The sequence below is a fragment of the Dioscorea cayenensis genome, unplaced genomic scaffold, assembly GCF_009730915.1.
Source record: "Dioscorea cayenensis subsp. rotundata cultivar TDr96_F1 unplaced genomic scaffold, TDr96_F1_v2_PseudoChromosome.rev07_lg8_w22 25.fasta BLBR01001699.1, whole genome shotgun sequence".
In the NCBI taxonomy this organism is placed as follows: Eukaryota; Viridiplantae; Streptophyta; class Magnoliopsida; order Dioscoreales; family Dioscoreaceae; genus Dioscorea; species Dioscorea cayenensis.
The window spans coordinates 57,747-80,451 of NW_024088090.1; the positions used below are offsets into that span (position 1 = coordinate 57,747).

Below are 22,705 nucleotides of genomic sequence, written 5' to 3' on the forward strand. Positions count from 1 at the left end.
ATTACAATTTTATTTATTTAAAATAATTTTTATTTTTATTTTATATGTCCTGAGAAAAAAAAAATTAAAGTTTAGTTGTTTTTTTAACTAAATATGACGAGCACATGTGTCAATTATGGAGCATTTTAAAAAAATTTATAAAAATGACAGATTTGCAAATAACCTCCTTGCCATATAGAATATCATGTCATAATCCATTATAGTACCCACCAGCCGATGAGTTGAGCCATTGACAAAAATTTGATTGAAGATTTGTCCACCAACTTTGAATTTTGACACAACTTGCAAATGTTAAACCTCTTCTTTTTTTCCTAGATGAAATTTTTGAATTTATATTTTAAATTTATTTTCATGAATTATATAATAATAGTATGATGATATAATATGTAAATCATCATTTTATTTATTTTTAAAAAATTATGTCTAATTTAAAAATTATTAAAAATTACCTAATTTTTTGCATTGGTAACGTTCATGTAATAATGAGGAGAAAATTCAAATCTCAACAGTATGATAACATAAATATGTTGAGAGAATAACTCTTCACATACCGTAGTTTGTCCATTTTATAAAAAAAATTGAAAATCCACGTTATTGAATAAATTTTTTTTAGAATATTACATTTATGATGGATTTAAAAAATGAGATAGAATTTATTTGAATATTTTGAACCAAAAAAAAATTGCAAATCGTTCAATTTTGACGATCAAGGCTACGAATTATATATATATATATATATATATATATATATAATATGCTATATATATATATATATTTATCACGTGCTTGTAATACGGCACATCCGAGCACTTACATTTTGAATTCAGAGTTACAGCGTAACTCGACTTCCTTAGCAGCTCCAACTACCACTTCCCACTTCCTCTTCGGTTCTATCGCCTTTCTCCTTCTCCTCAGCGAGAGCGAAAGCGAGCGAGAGAGCGAGAGAGCGAGAGAACGAGAGAGCGAGAGAGAGAGAATGCTTGTGATCCGTTCTCTTCATTCGCGGCTTCTCGCTCAGGGCTCGAAGTCGATCCAGCTCTTCTCGACTTCGGCGGCCGCTGTTGAGTCGGAGAAGACGATCAGAGATGGTCCCCGCAACGATTGGACCCGCGGCGAGATCAAATCTATCTACGATTCTCCTGTCCTCGATCTCCTCTTTCATGGCGTATTCCCCTCGCTTTCTGTTTTATTTCCCTTCAATTTTATTGCTTTGATGCTTCTTAAATTTTGGTGCTTTTTGCTTTTAGATGTTCCAATTGATGTTTGGATTTGATTTTTGTTGATGGTGTGTGTATTGTGTAGTATATTGTGATGCAATTTATTTTCTTTTTTTTTTTCTAATTTTGGTTTGTGGAGGAGTAGTGTTGTTGGATTTGTGTTTGAGTGTTGGTTGATGGCAGTATCTCGAGAAAGGCGGCACCTTTCTTAGATCAATAACAACACGATGTTGACTGATGACCTTTGAGGATAAGCCATTATGCATTGATTTGAGAGAAAAGATAATTGGGGAATTAGGAATTCCAAGAAGATAACGTTTTTGAATTAATGGGTTAAATTTTATGTTGTTTTAGGTTTACTTTCTTGGTTTTGGGTGGGGAATATTATCTTTGATAAAGAATATAGTGGGAATCCCACAGGTTTCTCAAATTGGGCTTTGTTTTGAGAATAATGTGAAAACTGGAGTAGTCTTACATGTTGAATTGTAACTTTTCATAGAACCGATGGTTTGTGGAAAATAAGAAAGCATTATTCTTAGGTAGTGCTGTCTGCTGAGTGAATTCTTTGTGAGCATGCATGAGTGCTAATAGGAAAACCTTAAGGAAAGTGCATGTGTTACTGTATTTAAGTTGATTTTATATGCTTGAGTGTGCTAAAGAAAAGAATGTGTATTTTGATCATTTGTTTCAGTTTGTTTGGCTACATCTTAACATAGCAGATCATCATCATCTATAACTAGCTTTATGCTTGCACATAATAGATGCGTTGGAACCTTACCTTGAGGGCTATGTTCTCAAACCTCAAGCCAGTCTCTGCATTGCATCATTTCTTACAAATTACAATTTAAAAATGGTTTTTACCATAAGGGCATTAATTCTCACACAAGATAGTTGAAGGCTTCCTTCTTTGGCAGATTACCTGTTGGTTTTATTGACTTCTGTTTCTTGTGTAAGCTGTATCTTCTTTCCTGCTTTCTGTCTCACACATGATATGTATGCCTTCTTGTAGGCACAAGTCCACAGGCATGTTCACAAGTTCAGGGAAGTACAACAATGCACTCTTCTTTCTATTAAGACAGGGGGTTGTAGTGAAGATTGCTCATATTGCCCACAATCCTCAAGGTATAATACTGGGAGTAAAAGCCCACAAGTTGATGGACAAGGATGCTGTTATCCAGGCAGCAAAAAGGGTACTCCTGTTTTATCTCATCTGGTCTTAGATAGAAAATGGTAGTTGCTTGTGTGAATCATGGTTATTGTGGGCATTCGGAAACTGTGCATTCATTGACTTATCCAAACTACTTGTGCTTCACTTTGCAAACTTCTGTCTATTACACACAAATACTAAAGTTCCAGTTGTCCGGCTTTCGCATTCATTAGTCTGAACATGTGGAAGAGGTCAATGAGAATTGGTACTACGAGTATGAACAACCTTCAAATTGTAATGTGCCTAATAAGAATTACATGATCTATCTTTGAGTTCAGCTATCAGATAACTTCAATTAGGAATGCTCTCATAGGCAGTTCTATTTGTGATATCTGGTGAATCTAATTCTTTGCTTGTGCACCATGATATCACTTTTTGGTAATAAACTTAATTTTCAAGCTACTGAGCTAACAACCAATTTATTTTTCTCAGGATTGTATTTACGGATTATTCTCAACCATATGAGAATGTTCATAATTCTTTTTTACAATGGTGATTGATGATTCTTGCATGATGAGTTGAGAATAAAAATTTGTTAATTAGTGTGCCAAAAGTGAGTGACGCTCGCTTTTTATATATAAAAAATTAATAATTAATAATTAATCAATGTGAAAATGCACTCCTTTCATATAGAAAGAAATGATTGCGAGCCAAATTTGAATTTCACTTAGAAGTACTATGTTTTAGTTGTGCTACTCATACTCAGAATTTTCTTGCCAGGGGTTTTTGAGATAAGTATCTGTCCAAATACTTTTTATCATTACTGTTAATTTTTTTTAATGCTTATAGGCAAAAGAAGCCGGCAGCACCAGATTCTGTATGGGGGCTGCATGGAGAGATACAGTGGGCAGGAAGACAAACTTCAATCAAATCCTTGAATACGTCAAGGAAATTAGGTAATCCAAAGCATAGAACTAAGCTATTTCCATCTAAATATTGGTTGAGGTTGAAAGTTTGAACTATTGAATGTAAGATTTAAGCACTTCAAACTTTTGTCTTGCTATTGGAGAGACCTTGGTATATACCAAAACAAATTTCTATTCAAAACATTCTATGTGTAATTGATTACTCTTTTTCTTTAATTGGTCTGTTAGTATGATAAACAACATACTGCCATGAAATTGTTCTGGGAAGGTTAATACTTTTTGGTTATTGCATTTATTTTTATTTCTTAATTTTACATGAAGAAAATCTATTCTGGGCATAACCTTCACTCAATTTGGCAACATGCCTGTAACACTAATTCTTGATGCGTTCTTGCCCCATTATTTTAGAGGAATTCAACAACTGATTTCTAGCCAAAAGGCCCTTCTCATATTTATGCTAATTTTCTTAGGGATATGGGCATGGAGGTTTGTTGCACTTTAGGCATGATAGAGAAGCAGCAAGCCATGGCACTGAAGGAGGCTGGGCTCACTGCATACAACCATAATCTTGATACTTCAAGGGAGTATTATCCTAACGTTATAACTACAAGATCTTATGATGAGAGACTGGAAACAATTCAGCATGTTCGCGAGGCTGGAATCAATGTATGCTCAGGTAAACTAATTTAGAATTGCATGTATCATCTGCATAATGTATTCCTTTGGCCATACAACTTGCTTCGTAATGATAATAAATACATCTTATGTATCATTTGTTAAGTATCATTTGTTTCTTATTCTTCATATAGATGCTTTACAAGTAAGCCTGGAAATATGGGCCAGGTTTTGGTTGCACTCTAGTTTGTTAGAGTTAAGGTTGTCTGCATGAGTTAATGAAACAATTATTGTTGAGTTAATCCCTTCCAGTTAATACAGCCTACTTATTTTGTGAATCAAATTAAATATCCTTCAAAGTGTGAACTTGGCATGATGTTGTGCTTTGTCATGACTGCTCACTGTTATTGTCATCACAGGAGGAATTATCGGTCTCGGAGAAGCAGAAGAGGACCGAGTTGGTTTGTTGCATACTCTGGCCACCCTCCCAACACACCCAGAAAGTGTTCCCATTAATGCATTGATTGCTGTTAAGGGTACACCTCTTCAGGATCAGAAGGTAATAATGAGATGCATATATGACTTAAACTTTCTGAGATCTATCATCTATATACTTTCCGTGGCCCATTATTCTGTTCTTTTCACCAGAAATTGCTTCCATACTTGTTGATAACACATCAGCTTTCTTATTGTCAGTTCAATCCTTACAATCAAGCTATTCATTTATTTTTCCTTTCTAACGTCAATGTAACCTTCGGAGGATTTTTGAAGGAAATGTTATATATATATATACACACTCGATAAAAGCAGATCATGGTCTTCTGCTCTATTTCCACAATTCAAGTCTTCCACTCATACAACACTTGCACTGATGCTATTATAGAATCATTTTATTTCTAAATAGGACTTTCCAAATTTATTTCAACAATATGTAGGTACTGTTTGTCTCATTTCCTTTATCTGTGTGTTTGTGCAAAACTCATAATAGTTTTTCTTCAGCCTGTAGAAATATGGGAGATGATTCGAATGATCGCCACAGCTCGAATTGTAATGCCCAAAGCTATGGTGAGGCTTTCAGCTGGCCGGGTTCGGTTTTCAATGCCCGAGCAAGCATTGTGTTTCCTTGCCGGTGCCAATTCCATCTTCACCGGGGAGAAGCTATTGACAACGCCAAACAACGACTATGATGCCGATCAACTAATGTTCAAACTTCTTGGATTGACCCCGAAAGCTCCGAGTTTTGCCCAAGAAACCACAGCTTCTGAACGAGAAAGCTGCGAGGAAGTCGCCTCCAGTGTTGGTTGAAGAACATTTAGGCACATTTTCATCATTTCGCCAGTTGTTTTATTAGAATTATTTATTTGTTACTCTTTTAACTGAATAATTTTTGGAGAGATTGGTTGAATTATTTTTCGATGCAATATCTGATGTTAATTAAGACCTGTGTTCATCCAACTCCTCTATGTTCTATAAACAAATGATTGCAACCCAAGTTGATTTAAGTTTGTTTAAGCATTTTGTCTTGCAATTGTACATTGCTGTTAGATTCTTAAGTGGATTTTAAGAAATGTTTTTTGTGCAAGCAACAGATTTTCCCTGAGTTAGAACTTTGTTTGTTGTCATGAATAAAATTAGTCTTTAATTATGTATTTTAATGTATACATTTATATATATATATATATATATACACATAGAGAACGAGTCATCAAATCCAGCCGCTGTATAGTATCCACTGCATTTGGTACAGTGTTTGATGAATAATGGCGTCATAGTGATGCATTAGTGATGCATTTATAACCATTTAATTAACAATTAAACAGTAATCACTCAATCGTAATGCAATTATAATCATTAGATCAACATTCAAACAGTACTTACTCCATCATCATCATTGTTGAATCCTATTTACAACCCTTTTTAAAAAAAAATTATAAATAAATAACACCCTCACTTAATCCATTCCAACCGAAATACAATTAACAGGCATTATTTATATTAATATTTATTTTTCTTCTTCTTTGTATCTGTATTTCTTTTGTGTTCTTTTTCATTTTATGTTTTTTCTATAGATGTTTCACAAAACGTTCCTAGTTGATATTTGTAATATTATATATATATCTATATCTATATATATATATATATATATATAATTAAAGTTACATGTAATCAAACTCTCAATTTTCACATACGAGTCATGTGTCTTACCGCTAGCCGCAGTGAAATCATAATTGTTCCTTGAAACAAATTTATAAATATAGGCACTGTAATTAGAATTAACAATAACATCCCTCTTTATTCTATAAACAAAAGGAGAAATCATAGAACCAACATCCCAGCCCTCTTTATTCTATAAACAAACAGACCAATCCATGAAAAAACATTGAGTTTCTCAATCAAGATCAGAAACTCTCATGAACTACATCATATGTACATATATATATATATATATATATATATATATACAGATACAGAATCATGCAGACCTGATAAGAAGAACAGTCCCTGGACCAATATCATCAGTGTCCTTGATCTGAGGATTATCATCAAGAATACTCAAAGTATTACACTTAACACTGATGGTTTGCAACGTCTCTCCTTCCTCAACAATATACACCTCATCACATCGCCCATACTTGAAGTTCCGGCCATGAACCGACATGCCGGACATCAAAAGAACAATGAACATCATCACCATCACTCTCTTTGAACCTTTCATCACACCTTCCATTTTCAATCTTCTTCTTCTTCTTCTTTTCTTTAGTATGATGTTTTGTTGTTTTGGTTTGCAAGAGTTTGTGTATATATATATATAATAAGTTGATGAGACTGAGTCATAGTCCAAGATGGACTATTTCTAGAGATGTTAGAATTGTTGTTATGGTTGGTGTTGATGCTGTTGTTGATGTTCTAAGAGCACTTTGATTATTATTCTTCTTTCTCCACGGCTGCTGAGCCGCCTTTATTATTATTATTATTATTATTATTATTATTATTATTATTATTATAAGTGCTAATGTTTTTGTTTTCATTTGTAGTGTATAAAGTTGCAACTTTTATGAATAGATACCTCTGTTTTATATGGTTATTCATAAGCTATTACTTGAAATCATTTAATCCATTTTTTATTATAAGACTCAATATTGAAATATTGTTTCATAATTTTATATTTTATTTTTAAAAATATCATGTTATTGATTATGGTGTTTATTTCATAAAGGACTTAAAATCAAATTTTAAAACTCACACAAAACAAGGATGTTGGTGATTAATTACACTATATGCTGGTGCAGATTTCGTTTTAATTACTATTTAAAAAGTAGAGAGTGTTTGTTGTTTATCAGTTAAATAAAAAAAATATTGATCAGATAAAAGACATATTTACATTTTAAATATTAAATTTAGACGATTTTATTGAAAAAAAATTTATGGTTGACCTAGTATTGATCATCATTTTGATCAGGCATTATCTGATCAGGTCATTTGAGTTGGTTTGGTTTGGAAGTAGGTCAAGAAAAGATGACGCGTGTTAGTTTGGTGGTATTACTTGGCAACTAAGTCTGGTGTAATGTAATGTCTTTCAATTAGTTATATTATTCAAATTTGCAACCATCTCAATCATGCTTGATGGTCAACTGCGCCTCGTGATCAGCATTGGTAATGTGAAATCAACAGAGATGGACACTTTGGAACTGTAGGATTTGGCTCTTATTATTATTTAATTGTTTTTGTTGAATATTAAACCTTATTTCTGATTAATTAATACTTAAAATTTGATGACCTAACTTTTTTTTTTACTAACATGCGACACCTCCCATTTAAGAGATTGTCAAAGGGACAGACAAGTACTGAAGTACATCAGATACTAGTGGCTTATAGATCCCCTAAAAAAATTTTCCTGTTTTACAACCCTGAAAGGGTGAAACCATTATTTCACCCACATGGGGCCACACTCAGGACTGTAAACTAATACAGAAATAGTACTGGACCCAAATGTACAGTAGATGAACATGATATAAGCAATATCGCTGGAAGAAAGATTTGAACTCTTGTCTTCCCCTTTGCACCCTTGTGTCATATTATTGAATTATCCAATTGTTGAGTTTATATATATATATATAACTATAAAAAGAAATTTTCATTTGTTTGATTGTGATCAGATTTGTATTATTGAAGTTTTGACTACGAAATTGGTAGATAATATGTGACAATAACATATTGTGCTTATAAAATAAATTTGATTCTAAAATTGATAGAGTTATTTTATAATAATGATTAATCATCATCGATTCATCATGTAATTGATAAAAGATAAAGATATAACTTGGTCTTAATATATTATTTAGAAAACGTGAAAGAGAGAACCACATGCTTAATTAATTTGCAGAAATATCAAGATGGATTGAGAATAAGAAATAAACACTTCAAGATATTGTGAAAGACATTAATTATTTAACCAAAGGGAGTGTAGCACAGTGGTACCCTAGGTTCTCTTACTTGGGAGAGATGTGAGTTGTGAGTTCGATTTTCCATGATTGTGCTTTCAATTTCAATGAGGGTGAGGACTTATGGCAACTTCTTTTACTCGCGTATGCCCTAAAGATCGGTTGAGTAAGTGATTTGAGAATGCATGGCAACTTCCCTCACTCACGTATTCTATTTATAAAATAAAAATAAATAAAATAAATAGATCGTTTAATTTGAAAAGAAGGTTCAAATTAATGATCAGTTGAGTAAGTGATTTGAGAATGCTCCTTCATTCTACATGAACGAAGACAACAATTTTCGACAAACTACAAAGACAATAAATGTGGCATAAATTAGTAATTGTAACGAGGTATGTACATACAGTTTTAGGTGGTGCTTTGGTTGAATGTATTAGTAAATATAGTGGATTTTAGTTATAATTTAACTGAAAATGCATCGGTGTTTGGTTAGATGTAACCAAAGATGTTATATCATAAAATTTTGTATTTTGTTGGAAGGATTTGTAAATTTGGAATTGAAAATCTTTTATATACGAAAATTTTGATTTTAAGTATCATATTAACTAGTTTAACTATTAGTTTTATTATTAAATTAATTACTATATCTATTAAATTTTTTATTATATTTTCTAATTTTAGAATTTAATGAGGGTTTTTTTTCAATATAACCTTTATTTTTAAACAAATTATCAAAATTACCTCATGTGATATTTATTTATCAACATGAGTTTGAAAACATCATATCAAGCCATTTCATCCACTAGGTAATAAGTTGACCTTTTAAAAATATTAAAATATTAGCTATTTTTCATGCACACCCTGCTCCTTTAAAAAATCACAAAAAAATGAGATTTTTTTTTTAATTTTGAAACCATTTTCAAGTTATTATTTTTTAAAATTATATTTTTTTTCAACCGTATTTATTTTGGAAAAATATGTCATTATTATTATTATTATTATTATTATTATTATTAAAATGTGAATTATTTTGCATGTTTTCATTTACATTGTTTAAAAGTATTTGTTTTTATTTTTTAAAATATATTTTGATGTGTTTATTATTATTATTATTATTATTATTATTATTATTATTATTATTATTATTATTTAATATTGGACATTGAATAGATTTGTTTATTGTATATTTCAAAGCTATAAAATTATTTTGCACATGCTTTATTTTTAATTTTGGATTTTAACTAAAAATAATCTGCATTGCACGCCAGGTTTGTCTCAAGTGTGGGAGGAACATGATTGGCTCTATAGAGCAAGTGTATGCGTACTTTCATGACAAGAAATGACATACATTGATGGCACACTAGGTATATTTTAGCTATGCTTGAATGAAATTATTGTTATTTAAACTATTGTTCACAATAATAATAATAATTTTTCAAAATAATTATCATTAAAAAATAATAATTTAAAAAACAATAATAATATTAATTTTTTTAAAAATGGCTTCAAAAACCAAGAAGATGTAATAATAATAATAATAACAACAAATTTTTAAAATAAACACAGTAAAAAAATAATATAATTTTTTTTAAAATAATAAATTAAAAATGGTTTAAAAATAAAAATATATCTCATTTTTGTGATTTCTTTTAAAAGAGGATGGTGTACATAAAAAAATAACAAATATCTTAATATTTCTAAAAGGGCAACTCATCACCTAGTTTTTTTTATTTATTTATTTATTATTATTTATTTATTTATTTATTTATTTAAATTACATAAAGGAGCTAAAACAGCTAGAAAAAAAAACAAGGAACAATGCTGAAACAAACAATTAAAACTTGAAATCGCTGGCAAGAACACCCTCCACCAGCTAGTTGGGCAAGTCCAGTCCTCTGTGGAAGAGGGAAACTTAAGGATTTATGAGCGCAAATTTAGTGATCTCGTCCGCCACACAATTGAGGTTCCTCAGGATGTATTCAAGTCGTGCAGCGTCACACTGATAGAGTTGTTTGCGCACACGCTTCAAATTTTCACTGAGTGGCCATGTGACAGTCAAGTCTTCTTTGTAAACCATGTCCACCAGGCTCGTACAATCTGTGTAGATATGCTGCGGATACAGACTTCTTTCTTGGCATCTCCTCAAAGCTTCTTCCAGGGCAATCGCCTCCGCTTGGACGCTTGACTCCGTAGTGGTGTTGCTAGCACCTGCAAGTATTACAATCTTATTATCATTCACTAGAACAAAACCAATGCCACAACCCTGATTTTGCTCTAGCCAGGCTGCATCAAAAAATAAACTTAAACGATTGAAAAGGAAAGAAAGTTAACTTCCCTGAGTTTATCTTTTAGCCCCAGGCAATATTATCTACCATGTTAACAGCTTGAAGCCCCATCGCATTCCAATTTGGATCTTTTTTGTTAAAAACTTTATCACATCTAGCTTTCCAAATCATCCAAGCGCGAGAAGCTAGGATCGCCTTGAAGATTTGGCTTCCACAGGTGGCTTTCCATCTTCTAGTGATCAATTCCCTATCAGTGAAGTAAGATATCTCATTTAAATTCACACTAGCATAAGATCTGATAGTTCTCCAAAACTGATTACTTTTTTGGCAAGTCCAAATGACGTGCTCATCATTCTCAATTTCCAACCCACAGAAGCAACACTTTCTTGCTGGCCCAATGTGAAGCTTATAAAGGTAGGCAAAGGTATGTGTTCAACCATGAAGCATCCTCCAAATAAAGTATTTAACTATCAAAATGGTGGAAAGTCTCCAAAGCATCTGCCAACCCTGCCAGGTATCTTCCTTCCCATTTGAATCACTATTCAACCAATTATATGTAGACCTAACTATTGAGGAATTGGAACATTTAGGGTTCCACGCCCAATAATTATTGCTCTCTCTCTATTTATGCTCCAATTCCTCATGTGTGAGAAATCCACATTATCCCCAAAAATCAGTTTACACAAATCTTGCTTAACAGAGAGAGGTGTGCATCACACAATCATTCGCAGAAATACTTTCAAATTGAATGCTCATATTAAAAACAGATGGTTTAAAAGCAATGGGAATGTCAAAAAACCAAGGATCGCTAAAAAAATCAGTTTTCAAAGGGTTGCATTCTTTGATCCAGCAATGAGGTCTGATTTTTAACACCGCAGAAAAAAAAAGCTCTAGAGAAACTGAAGCCATTTCTAGCATGTCTACTGGTCCAACAGTGGAAATTACCATACTCCATGTTGAAAATCTGGATCCAGAGCTTGTCCTCTGAGTTTAACACCATAAAAAAAATTTTAGACATTAAGGTTGTTTTAGCATTCCTCAAATTCCTGACACCTAAACCCCCATCAGATTTAGCAAGTGTAGTAGTGCTCCAACCCATCGTGTGGAAGCCGCTAACACTATTCTACCCGCGAGCGATATGGGGCTTTGATTCCAAGCAGAGATGCAATCATGAGCTCTATTAATAAGGGGATAAAAACAAATCTTGTTAATTCTCTTAGGGCCAATCATACATCCCCAGGTACTTGAAAGGGAAAAATCCCTCTTTCATCCCCAGAATGTTAACAATGGCCTTACCCACCCTTTTGTTCACCCAACTAGGGAAATGAATTGTAGACTTGCACATGTTAGGGTTTTGCCAAGTTAAATCTTGATAGATATTTAAACAGGTCTTGCAAGCCTTAGAAACTACATGGGATGCCTTAGTAACAATAATCAGGTCATCAGCAAACATCAGGTAATTGAAGTTTTTAACCAGCCTCTCATCAAACCCTGGGATCCACCTTTGGTGTAAAGCATGATTTAACAAGGCTAAAAGGTTTTGGAAAACAAGAAGAAAAAGATAAGGAGAAAGCAGATCGCCTTGCCGAAGGCCTCTACCACTAGCAAACCAATTAGTGACATGACCATTAATTACCTAAGCAAAGGTAGCACTAGATAGGCAGGCCCTAATCCAATTGACCCAGATAGCAGGAAACTTCATCAAATGGAGAATTACAAGAACAACATCCACTCCACCATATCATAAGCCTTGGCTATATCAACTTTTAGAAGCATCCTAGGGGGATTTCTAGTGTCAGATTCCAGAGAATGCACAATCTCTTGCACAGCAATAATGTTATCAAAATTGGACCTCCCAGCTAGGAAAGCATTTTGCTCATGACCAACAATTTTGTGAATGACATACTTCAGATGGTTCGCTAAAATTTTTGAAATAATTTTATAAGAAACATTGCATAAAGATATAGGACGAAAGTCCAAAACAGATTTCGGGTTGTCAGATTTGGGAATCAACACAATGTGAGTTTTACCCCAAGAACTAGGCATCTTAGCATAGCAAAAGAAATGTGAAATGGCTCTAAAGGTGTGATCTTTAATGATATCCTAGTAAAAGAGGTAAAATTCAGCATTTAAATCGTCAGGCCCAGGGCTTTTACCCTTGCCCATCGATTTAATATTAAGAATTTCCCTGTAAATCACTGGTCTTGTCAAGAAATCTCTGTCTTCCTCGGAAATGGAATTATGGTATGAGGGAAAGGCAGTGATAAGGTCATTGAAAGACCACTTCTACTTAGGGCTCCAAAGGTCCCTAAAGAAGTTGCAAAAAAAATGCTCAAGGCCCATTTGATCCGAGAAAAGATTCCCTAAATTGGTTAAGGACAGAGGAAATTCTATTCTTGTGCTTGCGTGCTCGGGCAACATTATGGAAGAATTTTGTGTTCAGGTCACCCTGCTTGACCCATAACATGCGAGCTCTCTGGGCCCAGTGGATATTATTCTGCTTAAGCAGGGCAGAATGCCTATTATTCAAAGCTCTAAGGCAACTGTGATCAAAAGAATTAGGAATGGCAGAACTATTCAGAGTCTCTAATAAGGCAATATTTCTCTCAGTATTCTGAATGTCAACATCTAAAGGGGAAAGGCTCGACTTTTTCAAGGAAATAATGTAATTTTTGTGTTCTACTAATCAAGAGGGAGAAGGCGTGGAGAGGGGAAAAGTCCTAGGATCAAAACTCCAAGCTTTAATAACCGCATCATGACAACCCTTATGCTCCATCCAAAAAATTTCAAAACAAAAAATTTTCTTATTAAAACCAAAATGCAAGCTAACATTAAGCAATAAAGGAGTATGATCAGAAGCAATACGATGAAGGTGGAACACCGAATAAGCATCAAAAACCCTGATCCAATCCAAATTAGCAAGAAATCTATCGAGTCGATCCCAGCGCTGGGCACAAACCAGCTGCCCATTACACCAAGTATAAGAGGCCCAGAAAAACCAAGATCCATCAAGCTATTGAAAGCAATAAAGGCGTTAAAGTATGTTGATTTAGTTGTATAGTGTTTAAAATTACCTCCACGATGCTCAGCCTCTGATCTAATAACATTATAATCTCCAACCATGAGCCAGGGTACCCAGAGTTTCGAGAGTTTGGAGAGCTCCTCCCAAACTTTAACTTGACCAGAAAGAACCTGAGAATTATATACAATAGAAAGGATCCAACCATCCAAAGGGGTCGAGGAGATTACCAGGTGGATGATGTTATGAGAAAGAGCCAAGGGGTGATAGGGCCCCAATCCATTTTTCCAGAACATCATCAGCCCTCCGGGCATTCCCTGGGCCAGCAAAGCCGCCCAATTCCAATCTTTGGATAACCTCTTGCAAAAATGATGGCATCTGTCCACATCTGCTTTAGTCTCAATGAGGCAGATAATCTGAGGTCTGTGCTTGTTAACAAACTCCCAAAATCGGTTCCTCGTGTTTGAGTTTGATATCCCTCTGCAATTCCAACATAAGACATCAGAAATACCAGTGTAATTCATGATCCACATAAAAAATAAAACAAGAGACTGCATCAGAAAAAACAAATAAAGATAAAAAAGATCAAATCAGTTAGGGGTGCTTCTCCCATTCTTCATCTTTGAGGCTGATTTCGCCACTCCTCATCTTGCCATCGCATCAGCTCTGACCTCCTTTTGGTATTACATCAAGGTCTTGTCTTCTTCGAAATCCACCAAGTCATCGGAGCCCTCAGAGTCACCTGTAGCTTGGTTTTCTTGGTTAGGTTTATGTAAAGCATCCAAGATCTGACGACGAGATTATTATGAGGATCATTATCCTCATTTCGCATCAGCACTGTGCCCCTGGGGGAGGAGGGTTTGATCTCTCTCGGTCATTTATCTTCAAGAGGAAGTAAGAAGACAAGGCATTGGTGAAAGGGGGGCTCCGTCACTCCTTTTCCTTTCGCAAGTCTTTTCTGGATCCCAATCTCATCACTTTCTTCTTGGGTAGCGGTCTCCTCACTAATGCTACCATTAATGGGACACTCCACCGATAGTGGGATAAGTAAAGAAGCTACAAATTCAGTATTACCTTCTGACAACGCCATCCCGTCATTGCGTTGGAACCCCCGAGAAACCAGATTTTCCTCCCTGTCCCCAGGATTTTCAACGTTCGAATCGAGAGGCAGCGAGATATGTGGGATCACATCCCGAGGGGATGAGGCATGTCCGCCACGTATGGATCTCCGTCCACCATGACGATGCCAAGAGCCATGTTGGTTGGACACGTACCGAGTATTCTGGTTAAGCGATTGCCACATGTCATTCGGTTGACGCCCATCTCTGTTCGCCAGCCCTAACCCCAGTCCCCGGCCTCTCCCTCGATCCCGGTGGCAATTAACCACCATCCACTGGCCAAACTAGGCTGTCGGCTTCCTGGTCATGGCCTTCCTCATGATCGTCGACCAACCTGTCCTTTGAACCAAGATCATCTCTCTCTTCCCCGCCTCTAGTGTCCAATTACATGGGCTGCCAGTGGGGGTACTGGTCATCGACCATCATCCCCCCACCATCCTCGCCCCTAACTGAGCTACCTTGGGTTAGAAAACATCCAAGCTCGTAGTGTCCAACAAGTCCGCATTTATAACAAAACACCGGTAGACGCTCATAGAGAATAGCTACCATGCAGCGGTTCTCCTTATCACCAATCCAAAATCCTCTCTTTAGCTGCTTTGACAAGTCAATTTCAACACCTATTCGAGCAAATTTAGCTCTTGAGATCTTCTCCATATGATCATCCACCTTCAGAAGCTTCCCAAATTGCTTTCCAATAAACTCCAACACTTCTCCAACCCAATATTCAACAGGTAAATGGTGTAGTTGCACCCATACCACAGTCGTATGAAGTTTCTCAAAGGCTGGCCAGTCCATGGCGTTAGTTAGAGCACCATACCGCTGATAGGTCCTTAGTAGAGCACCGAATCGGCCATTTCTTACTTCTCACAACGGATAAGATAGAACTCGTTTGACATGTCAGACACCGAGAAAGGTCCCATCCCTCTCCACATTACAAATAACGAGTTCTTGACTATCTCCAAAGGTGGCGAGCGTCCCAAAAATTTTCCAAACAAGCATTTGTTCATTCTGTTTGAAACTATTTCCTTCAACTCCTTTCCAACAATCACCACCTCACTTATTGATTTTTTCAGTTTTTCCAAATTTTCTCTTTTGTTAATGTTACTTGGTTGCTCCTTCACCTATTGCTCCTTAGCTTTCACTATGCTCGCCCAAGACCATCCATGTCACACAGACGAAAGGATTCGGCCACCCTGTACATCTCCTCCCCACTCGCCATCACAAGCAGGGGTGAAGGCAGACGAAAACTGAGAGGCTGCTCTTATAATTGAATGTCTGTCATTTCTGCTCTGCAAGTGCTCTCGTGTATGTTGAAGGTGATATAACTCATCACCTAGTTGATGACATGGTTTGATATGATGTTTTCAAATTCATATTGATGAATAAATTTCACATGGTCATTTTGATAATTAAAAAAAAAAAAGAGAAAGGTTATATTAGAAAAAAAAAACCCATTTATTTAATAACCTAACAAAAAAGTATTTTTAAACTTTTCATACATTTTTAGCATATTATTTAATAGTTTTAATTATCGTATTAATCAGTTTAACTATTTAATTTTATTATTCAATTAATTATTATATTTTATAATTTTTCCACTCAACAAAAATTTCATGTTTGATAATAACATAAAAAGATTTTAAAAAGTTTTACTTTTGTGACTGTTTATAAAATAATTATGTTAATAATAATAATAATTTTTAAAAATGGCTTCAAAAACCAAGAAGATGTAGTAATAATAATAACATATTTTTAAAAATAAAAATAGTAAAAAATAATATATTTTTTAAAAAATAATAACTTAAAAATGGTTTAAAAATAAAAAATATATCTTTTTTTTTATTTCTTTTAAAAGAGGATGGTTTACATAAAAAATAACAAATATCTTAATATTTTTAAAATACCAACTCATCACCTAGTTGATGACATGGTTTGATGTGATGTTTTCAAACTTATGTTGATGAATAAATTTTACACATTATGCATCCTTCTCTCTTAACCACTCTCTTATTTTAGTAAGCTTCCGGTTTAACCTTTATTTCACTTGGATGAGTCTCACCCAAGTTGAAAAGCATTCCCAACGTCCTCGTCGTCGTCCCCGTCCTGACGAAGGCACATGTGAAATTTATTCATCAACATGGGTTTGAAAACATCACATTAAACATTCATGACCGTAAAATCAAATTCTTTATTGGATGTAATCTGAATTATATGGAAATTTGGAATCATGTGAACCAAACATTATATTTTATAAACCCAATTACTCAAATTACATGTAACTCCAAAACCCTCCAAACAAATACTATGGTGTACTCGATTGATTTGAAGGTTCTACTGAACATTTAGTCCCTTTGTTTTCTCAAATAAAAATATATTCATTTTGTTCCTCAAATGGATTAGGCTACTTATGTGGCATGATAGACTAAGTTTTAAAAATAGCATATTTTTACCGGAGGGATCAAAACTAACAATGACTCTTTAATGCTCTACAAACAAATAGTCGTTGTTTGATTCTGTCATATTTAGTTCTTTGTCAGCAGCTCTCTTGTGACCTTTACGACATATTCAAATCTTTGCTGCATTCTAACATTAACCTAACTCACACATTTTTATTCTTAATAGTTGCATTTCATGAAACATTAATCAAACACAATGAGATTCATTTATGCTATTGATTTAAAAGATTAAAGGCTTAGATTACTTCTCATTATCATGTGTTGTTTGATTCAACTGCTCTCTTTCAGTGAACCTTGTTCAAACAAAAATTATAGAGAATGTTTGATTGCAAAGTATTAGAAGCCAACCCTGGATCTTTAGTGGGTTCGCCCCGCTCCTCTTTCCCAAAAAAAAAAGTATTAGAAGCCATGAGAAAAATGAAACCAAAGCTCAACCCAAATCCAATGTTTAGGTATCGGAACCGGAATGTATGAAGATAGATAATGTACTTTCAAACTTTAAATCACACTTCAAGACTATAAGAACAATGGCAAAAAGAAAAGCTCTTCAATTATCTTTTTAAATTAAAACACTTCAAATGAAGTTTTTATGAAAGAAAAAAAAGAGGATAGAAGCTCACCCGTTCAACAAGAGATCGTTGCTCTACAGGCCTTGTATAATCAAACAGTAGACGTCCTGGGAAACTCTGTAAAAAACACACTGAAGCCAAATATAATCAAATGGCAAATATAAGAAAAGGTATAGAATGAATAATCTGGTGGTAAATATTTGGAGTGGAAAGTTTTACTGGTTGAAGGACGTCTAGCTAAAAAAAAGGCAATTCTGAGATATCAAAGTCTGCAATCTTAGACTTAAAGCCTTCAAACAAAAGTACATTGCATGATTTCACATTCAAGTGAATGCTGGGTTGAATGTTTTGATGGATGGACTTTATTCACATGCTGCGTCCATGAAAGCACTGGACCAGGCTTTGCTTCTGCATCTCCTTTTTTTACCTGCACTTGGAGAAAAAGTAAGGGGTGACCGATGATTTCATTCATTTGTAAAAGTTTTTTTTAGGCTCATCATTGTAATCAAAGAGTCCTCACTTATTGAAACGGAAATGACATATAAAAATTATACTGTGGAATGACTCTAGTTCAATTCTTAAAAATTCATACTGTCAAAGAGTCATTTTTTTGGAAGCCCAAGTGCTTTCATCTATTGAAAAAGAAACAAGAAATAAACATTGTATTGAAAGGTTCATAGCATTTTTTTCTTACATTTGTGTAACAAACTTTTGTGAAATATCTCAAGAAAATGGGAGAGCAAGAACATCATATGATGCAATTTATCATGCAAAGAACCATAGCAATAATCTGAGATCATCTTTCTATATGCAATAACCCAGAACTTGATTAAGTTTTCATGCTTGAATTTTCATAATTTTGCAACCTGACGCCATGGATGAAACAACAAAATAAAGATGAGAACTTAGTTGTTTCCCTTTAATGCATATAAACTTGAAAAAAAAAGGAAACTATCAAATCTGGTTGAGAAATTTAATGTTGGATTTTGGTCTTGTCCCTGGTTGAACAAGAAGCTTTTTAATGGCCACTGGTTTCTCATATTAAGTGGCAGAATAATCACTTGCAGAGAATCCTTCTCCAACCAAACGCTTTAAACCGAAATTGCATCGTCTTTTCCTTAAGCTCTACCAGATTCATAGCATTTTAATCAGAAATAGAATGAAGACAATGAAATTCTTTTGGGAATTCATTGTTACCTTCTTTGTAATATGGGTTCATATTCAGTTTCTAAAGGGTCAAGTGCAGAAAAAGTGCAACGAAGCAGCCACCTCTTCATATTGAACTGTTTCAGAAATACAGAGAATACATGTAGTTCTTCAACATAGAATTCAACTTGCAAATAATATGTAGTTCTCAATTTTATCCCTTATTTAAATTGAATTTATCTCTGATGATCTTCTCAGAAATTTTAATTGAATAAGGTTATCTTGCAAATTGCAATCTTGAAACATTACAAAGTTCAGTTATGAATCTAATGATTCAACTCCAACAATTCATGTATCCAACTTCAGATTTCTGTCCAAATTCATGACAATAGCTGTCAGGATGGAATACTGTCTTATTTAATTTATATTTTTGATAAGATGGTTTATGGTATCACCAAATCTATAGAAAATAAACAGAAACAACAATACACTGCCAAGCAGAAATACAAAAATATTAAACTGATATTAAAAAAAACCCAACATTTAAGTCTAGAAATTAAGATCCTCAATCATAAAAATACATTTTCACCATGAAGCTATAACCCGACCAAAAGATCGGAAAAAATAGCCATGGCTAATGAAAACACAATGAGAATCAAAAGAGTGCTCATATTCACATCAAAACTGGTATACATGTAGTACAAGAACATGTACCTAAACTAACATAACTAAAAAAGAGAAAAGATATCAATTATTCATCTTAATCCAAAGTAAAAGATCGGCCGCAATGATACTAGTTAAACATGGTAATAAACTGATGTTCTCCTCAGGCCTCAAATCATTTTCAGTTTCTCTTCCTCCTTTGAAGCCTTCATGGGCAATAGAATTGCAGCATTTTTTTAAGAGTATTAAACCAGAAACGGATTGGTTTTTTCATGGTAATTCAAGTTGCTTAGCTTGTTAGCTGCACAATCTGACAGTGCAAGCCACTGCTTGAGCCCAATACTTCAGCCTTGCTTTAACATCTTCAGGATGATCCCCTGGAAATATTTGAGTAAAAAGAATTTGTCAGTAAAAATTCAGAATTATTATTTCAACTGTATATTCAGAAATCACAAAATATATTGAAGAATAACATAAAGATCTTAACTTGATAATCTACTAACCCAATTTCCAGCAAGAAACTTTCAAGTCTAAATTAAAGAAAACTTCTCATTCTAAGTAAAACAACAAACAATATTAATTCTAGCAAAACTTAAACCTTTGAATACACGAATCCATAAGAAATCACTTCAAAAGAAGGAAAAGCAGTAACCAAAATCAATTAATCACTAATCAAGGAAATCCCAAATCAATGAATCCAAAACCAAATCTCACCCAAGAGCAAAACCCAAAAGATCACAGCTTTGGACAAATTAAAACCTGATTTCAACACAGAACACCAGAAAAATCCGATCTTCGCATCAATTTCAACAAAATGATAAAATCCACTCACCAGGGCTGGAGATCTTCCAATTAGCCAGAGGAGTAGATGGTGAGGGCGAAGAACAAGGCTCGCTGGGATTCTGCTGCTGGTGCTGCTGCTGCTCATCAAGGAACCGCTGAGAAAGAGAATAACAAAGTTCAAGAGCAGGGAGAGTGCCACAAAGCTCAGGGATACCATCGTAGCTAAAACCAAAGCCAAGATCAAGGCAACCCTTGAGCTCCTCAAGATCCTCTCCGGTGAGGCTCTTCGTCCTGCCCACCAATCCATCCCCGCCATCTGATTTGGTATCGGACCCATCCGATACATCAACGTAGCCCTCCAACATCACCCCACTCTTGCTCCTCCGCGGCCAGGGCTCGTCCTCAATCGGCTTTTTGCGCTGCTGTTTCTTGGCATTCTTCTTCGTCCTGGGCTTTTTGCCTTCCGATAGGATCGAATTGGGCGTGAAGCACTCCGTTTCCGAAGAAGAAGAAGAGAACTCCATCTCTCTCTCTCTCTCTCTCTCTCGTATTGAAAAGGTGTGAGTTTTGGGAGTTGGGAGGAGACGGCCTTTTAAACGAGGAGGGTGTGAACAGAGAGGCTTTGCTTTCTTGGATGATGCCATCCATCGATGGATGGATGGATGGATGGATGGATGTCATACGGATGCATGATGTGGAACTTCTTATCCATTTGATTTTAAAAATGTTATAATACTCGAATTGTTTTTTTTTTATCACCCTACTCAAAAATACTTCCAACTAGTCTCTTTATATTTGAAAATAACCCGACTAAGAATAAAGACTAAGTGGGCCCATTTTCAAGACTAGAGGGATCAAAAAAGAAGAGAGAAAAATAGAATGACCCATTCGAGTATTATACCAATTTAAAAGTGTATAATTATTTTTTAAATTGTATAATTTGAGATATATTTTGCTTAAAAAGACTTGTATTATATTAGATAATTACTGGTTAATAAGTAGTAGTCACTTGAAGTAGGTGAGTTAATGTTTAGGATCAAATCCTATGTCAGATTGCTATTGGCATTGTTCTTGATACTGTAAAATAATTTTGTTCACCTACTCGACTAGGACATAACTTTTATCACCCCATGTAATGTCTGATTAGATGGATAAACATTGTAACTGGTGCACCATCTTATCACCTTGATAAAAAAAATTTTAGTAAAACATTAATATTTATATATATATAGGTATTTATGTAGTTTTTGTCAATGAAATATTTCTAAAATTTTATTTTGTTCATTTAAAAAAAATTTTTTTGTGCAAAAATTAAAAAGCAATTAATGAATCAAAATTTTCTTTTTCATAGTACAGGGAATAATGCAGTATTATAAAAGTACATAATTGCTTTTAAAAAAATACATCATTGAATATATTTCTTCTTAAAGTTCATAATTATTATTCAGGTATATATATACATTTATGACTTTTATGGGATATATACATAATGGTGGCATCTACTTTATATAGTCCCAATTTCCACAAAGAAAAAAAATCTTTAAGTCAATAATAAATATATTATATAAGGGGGAAAATGAAAATTTCCTTTTCTATTTAATTTTTTTTAGGAAGAAATCATTTATTTGGTTTGTTTAATTTCAACGCTTGGGTGATTTTAATTAGAATTGTCTGTACCTTTATCTAAATAATACTTTTTTCTATATAGTGTACTTTTTTCCCTGATATGTTGAACAACCCTCCTTGTCTTATTTCAATAACAAACCATATAATTCATCTAATTGCAACTAATCTTGATTTTATTTTATTAAAATTATATTAAAAAATCAAAACAATAAATAATTAACACAAACAGTTAGTCTAAACTTCTTATATTTTGTAAACTTTTGAAAAAAAAATAAATACAAACATGTTTTCCTCAATTGTGGTAACAGATAAAGTTTTTTTTTTCTTTTTTCCTTCTTTTTTTCTTCTTTTTTTTTTTAATGTCTTGATATTTTTTTCGATTTTACAGCAATCCAACAAACAAGAAAAAAATACCAATAAAATAAAAAAAATATATACAAAATTTACATAAGAATACAAAGTGTCAGTCTAGAAAATGCTCATATAATTTATTAGATCTGTAATTATAATTATTTAACTAACCAGGTTAGTTCAAATAGTTGAGATTTTAGTTACTTAAGAAAAGTGTTGTTGGGCAAAGTCTATAGTTGTAACTGGTCCCTTACAACTAATGGGTTAAAAATAATAAAACAAATTATTATTTAAAATATATACTTTTCTGATTAAATGTTGAAAAAAATAGGTGTTAAGGGG

General features: G+C 33.9%; 2 protein-coding genes across 2 annotated transcripts; one reads left to right on the plus strand and one right to left on the minus strand.

Moving 5' to 3' along the window:
- Nucleotides 1-804: 804 nt before the first annotated feature.
- LOC120256889 (biotin synthase, mitochondrial) lies at nucleotides 805-5,417 on the plus strand. The gene is given in 7 exon segments (XM_039264559.1): nucleotides 805-1,165; nucleotides 2,227-2,349; nucleotides 2,351-2,407; nucleotides 3,214-3,320; nucleotides 3,761-3,966; nucleotides 4,325-4,464; nucleotides 4,905-5,417. Coding segments are annotated over 7 exon segments (1,128 nt in total). The 5' UTR covers nucleotides 805-976; the 3' UTR covers nucleotides 5,211-5,417.
- A 14,048-nt stretch (nucleotides 5,418-19,465) lies between these two features.
- On the minus strand, nucleotides 19,466-20,955 carry LOC120256883. The gene is made up of 2 exons (XM_039264552.1): nucleotides 20,436-20,955; nucleotides 19,466-19,980 (listed from the first exon to the last, which is right to left on the minus strand). Exons 1-2 carry the CDS (start codon nucleotides 20,908-20,910, stop codon nucleotides 19,901-19,903), a joined length of 555 nt encoding a protein of 184 aa, XP_039120486.1. The 5' UTR covers nucleotides 20,911-20,955; the 3' UTR covers nucleotides 19,466-19,900.
- Nucleotides 20,956-22,705: the final 1,750 nt, after the last annotated feature.

What these genes read in the sequence shown, in the direction of transcription:
- LOC120256883 (XM_039264552.1), bottom strand. Translation starts at nt 20,910, where the DNA reads ATGGAGTTCTCTTCTTCTTCTTCGGAAACGGAGTGCTTCACGCCCAAT. An exon ending in TTGGAAGATCTCCAGCCCTG is followed by an intron (nt 19,981 to 20,435) that starts GTGAGTGGATTT and finishes AAATATTTCCAG; the next exon opens with GGGATCATCCTGAAGATGTT.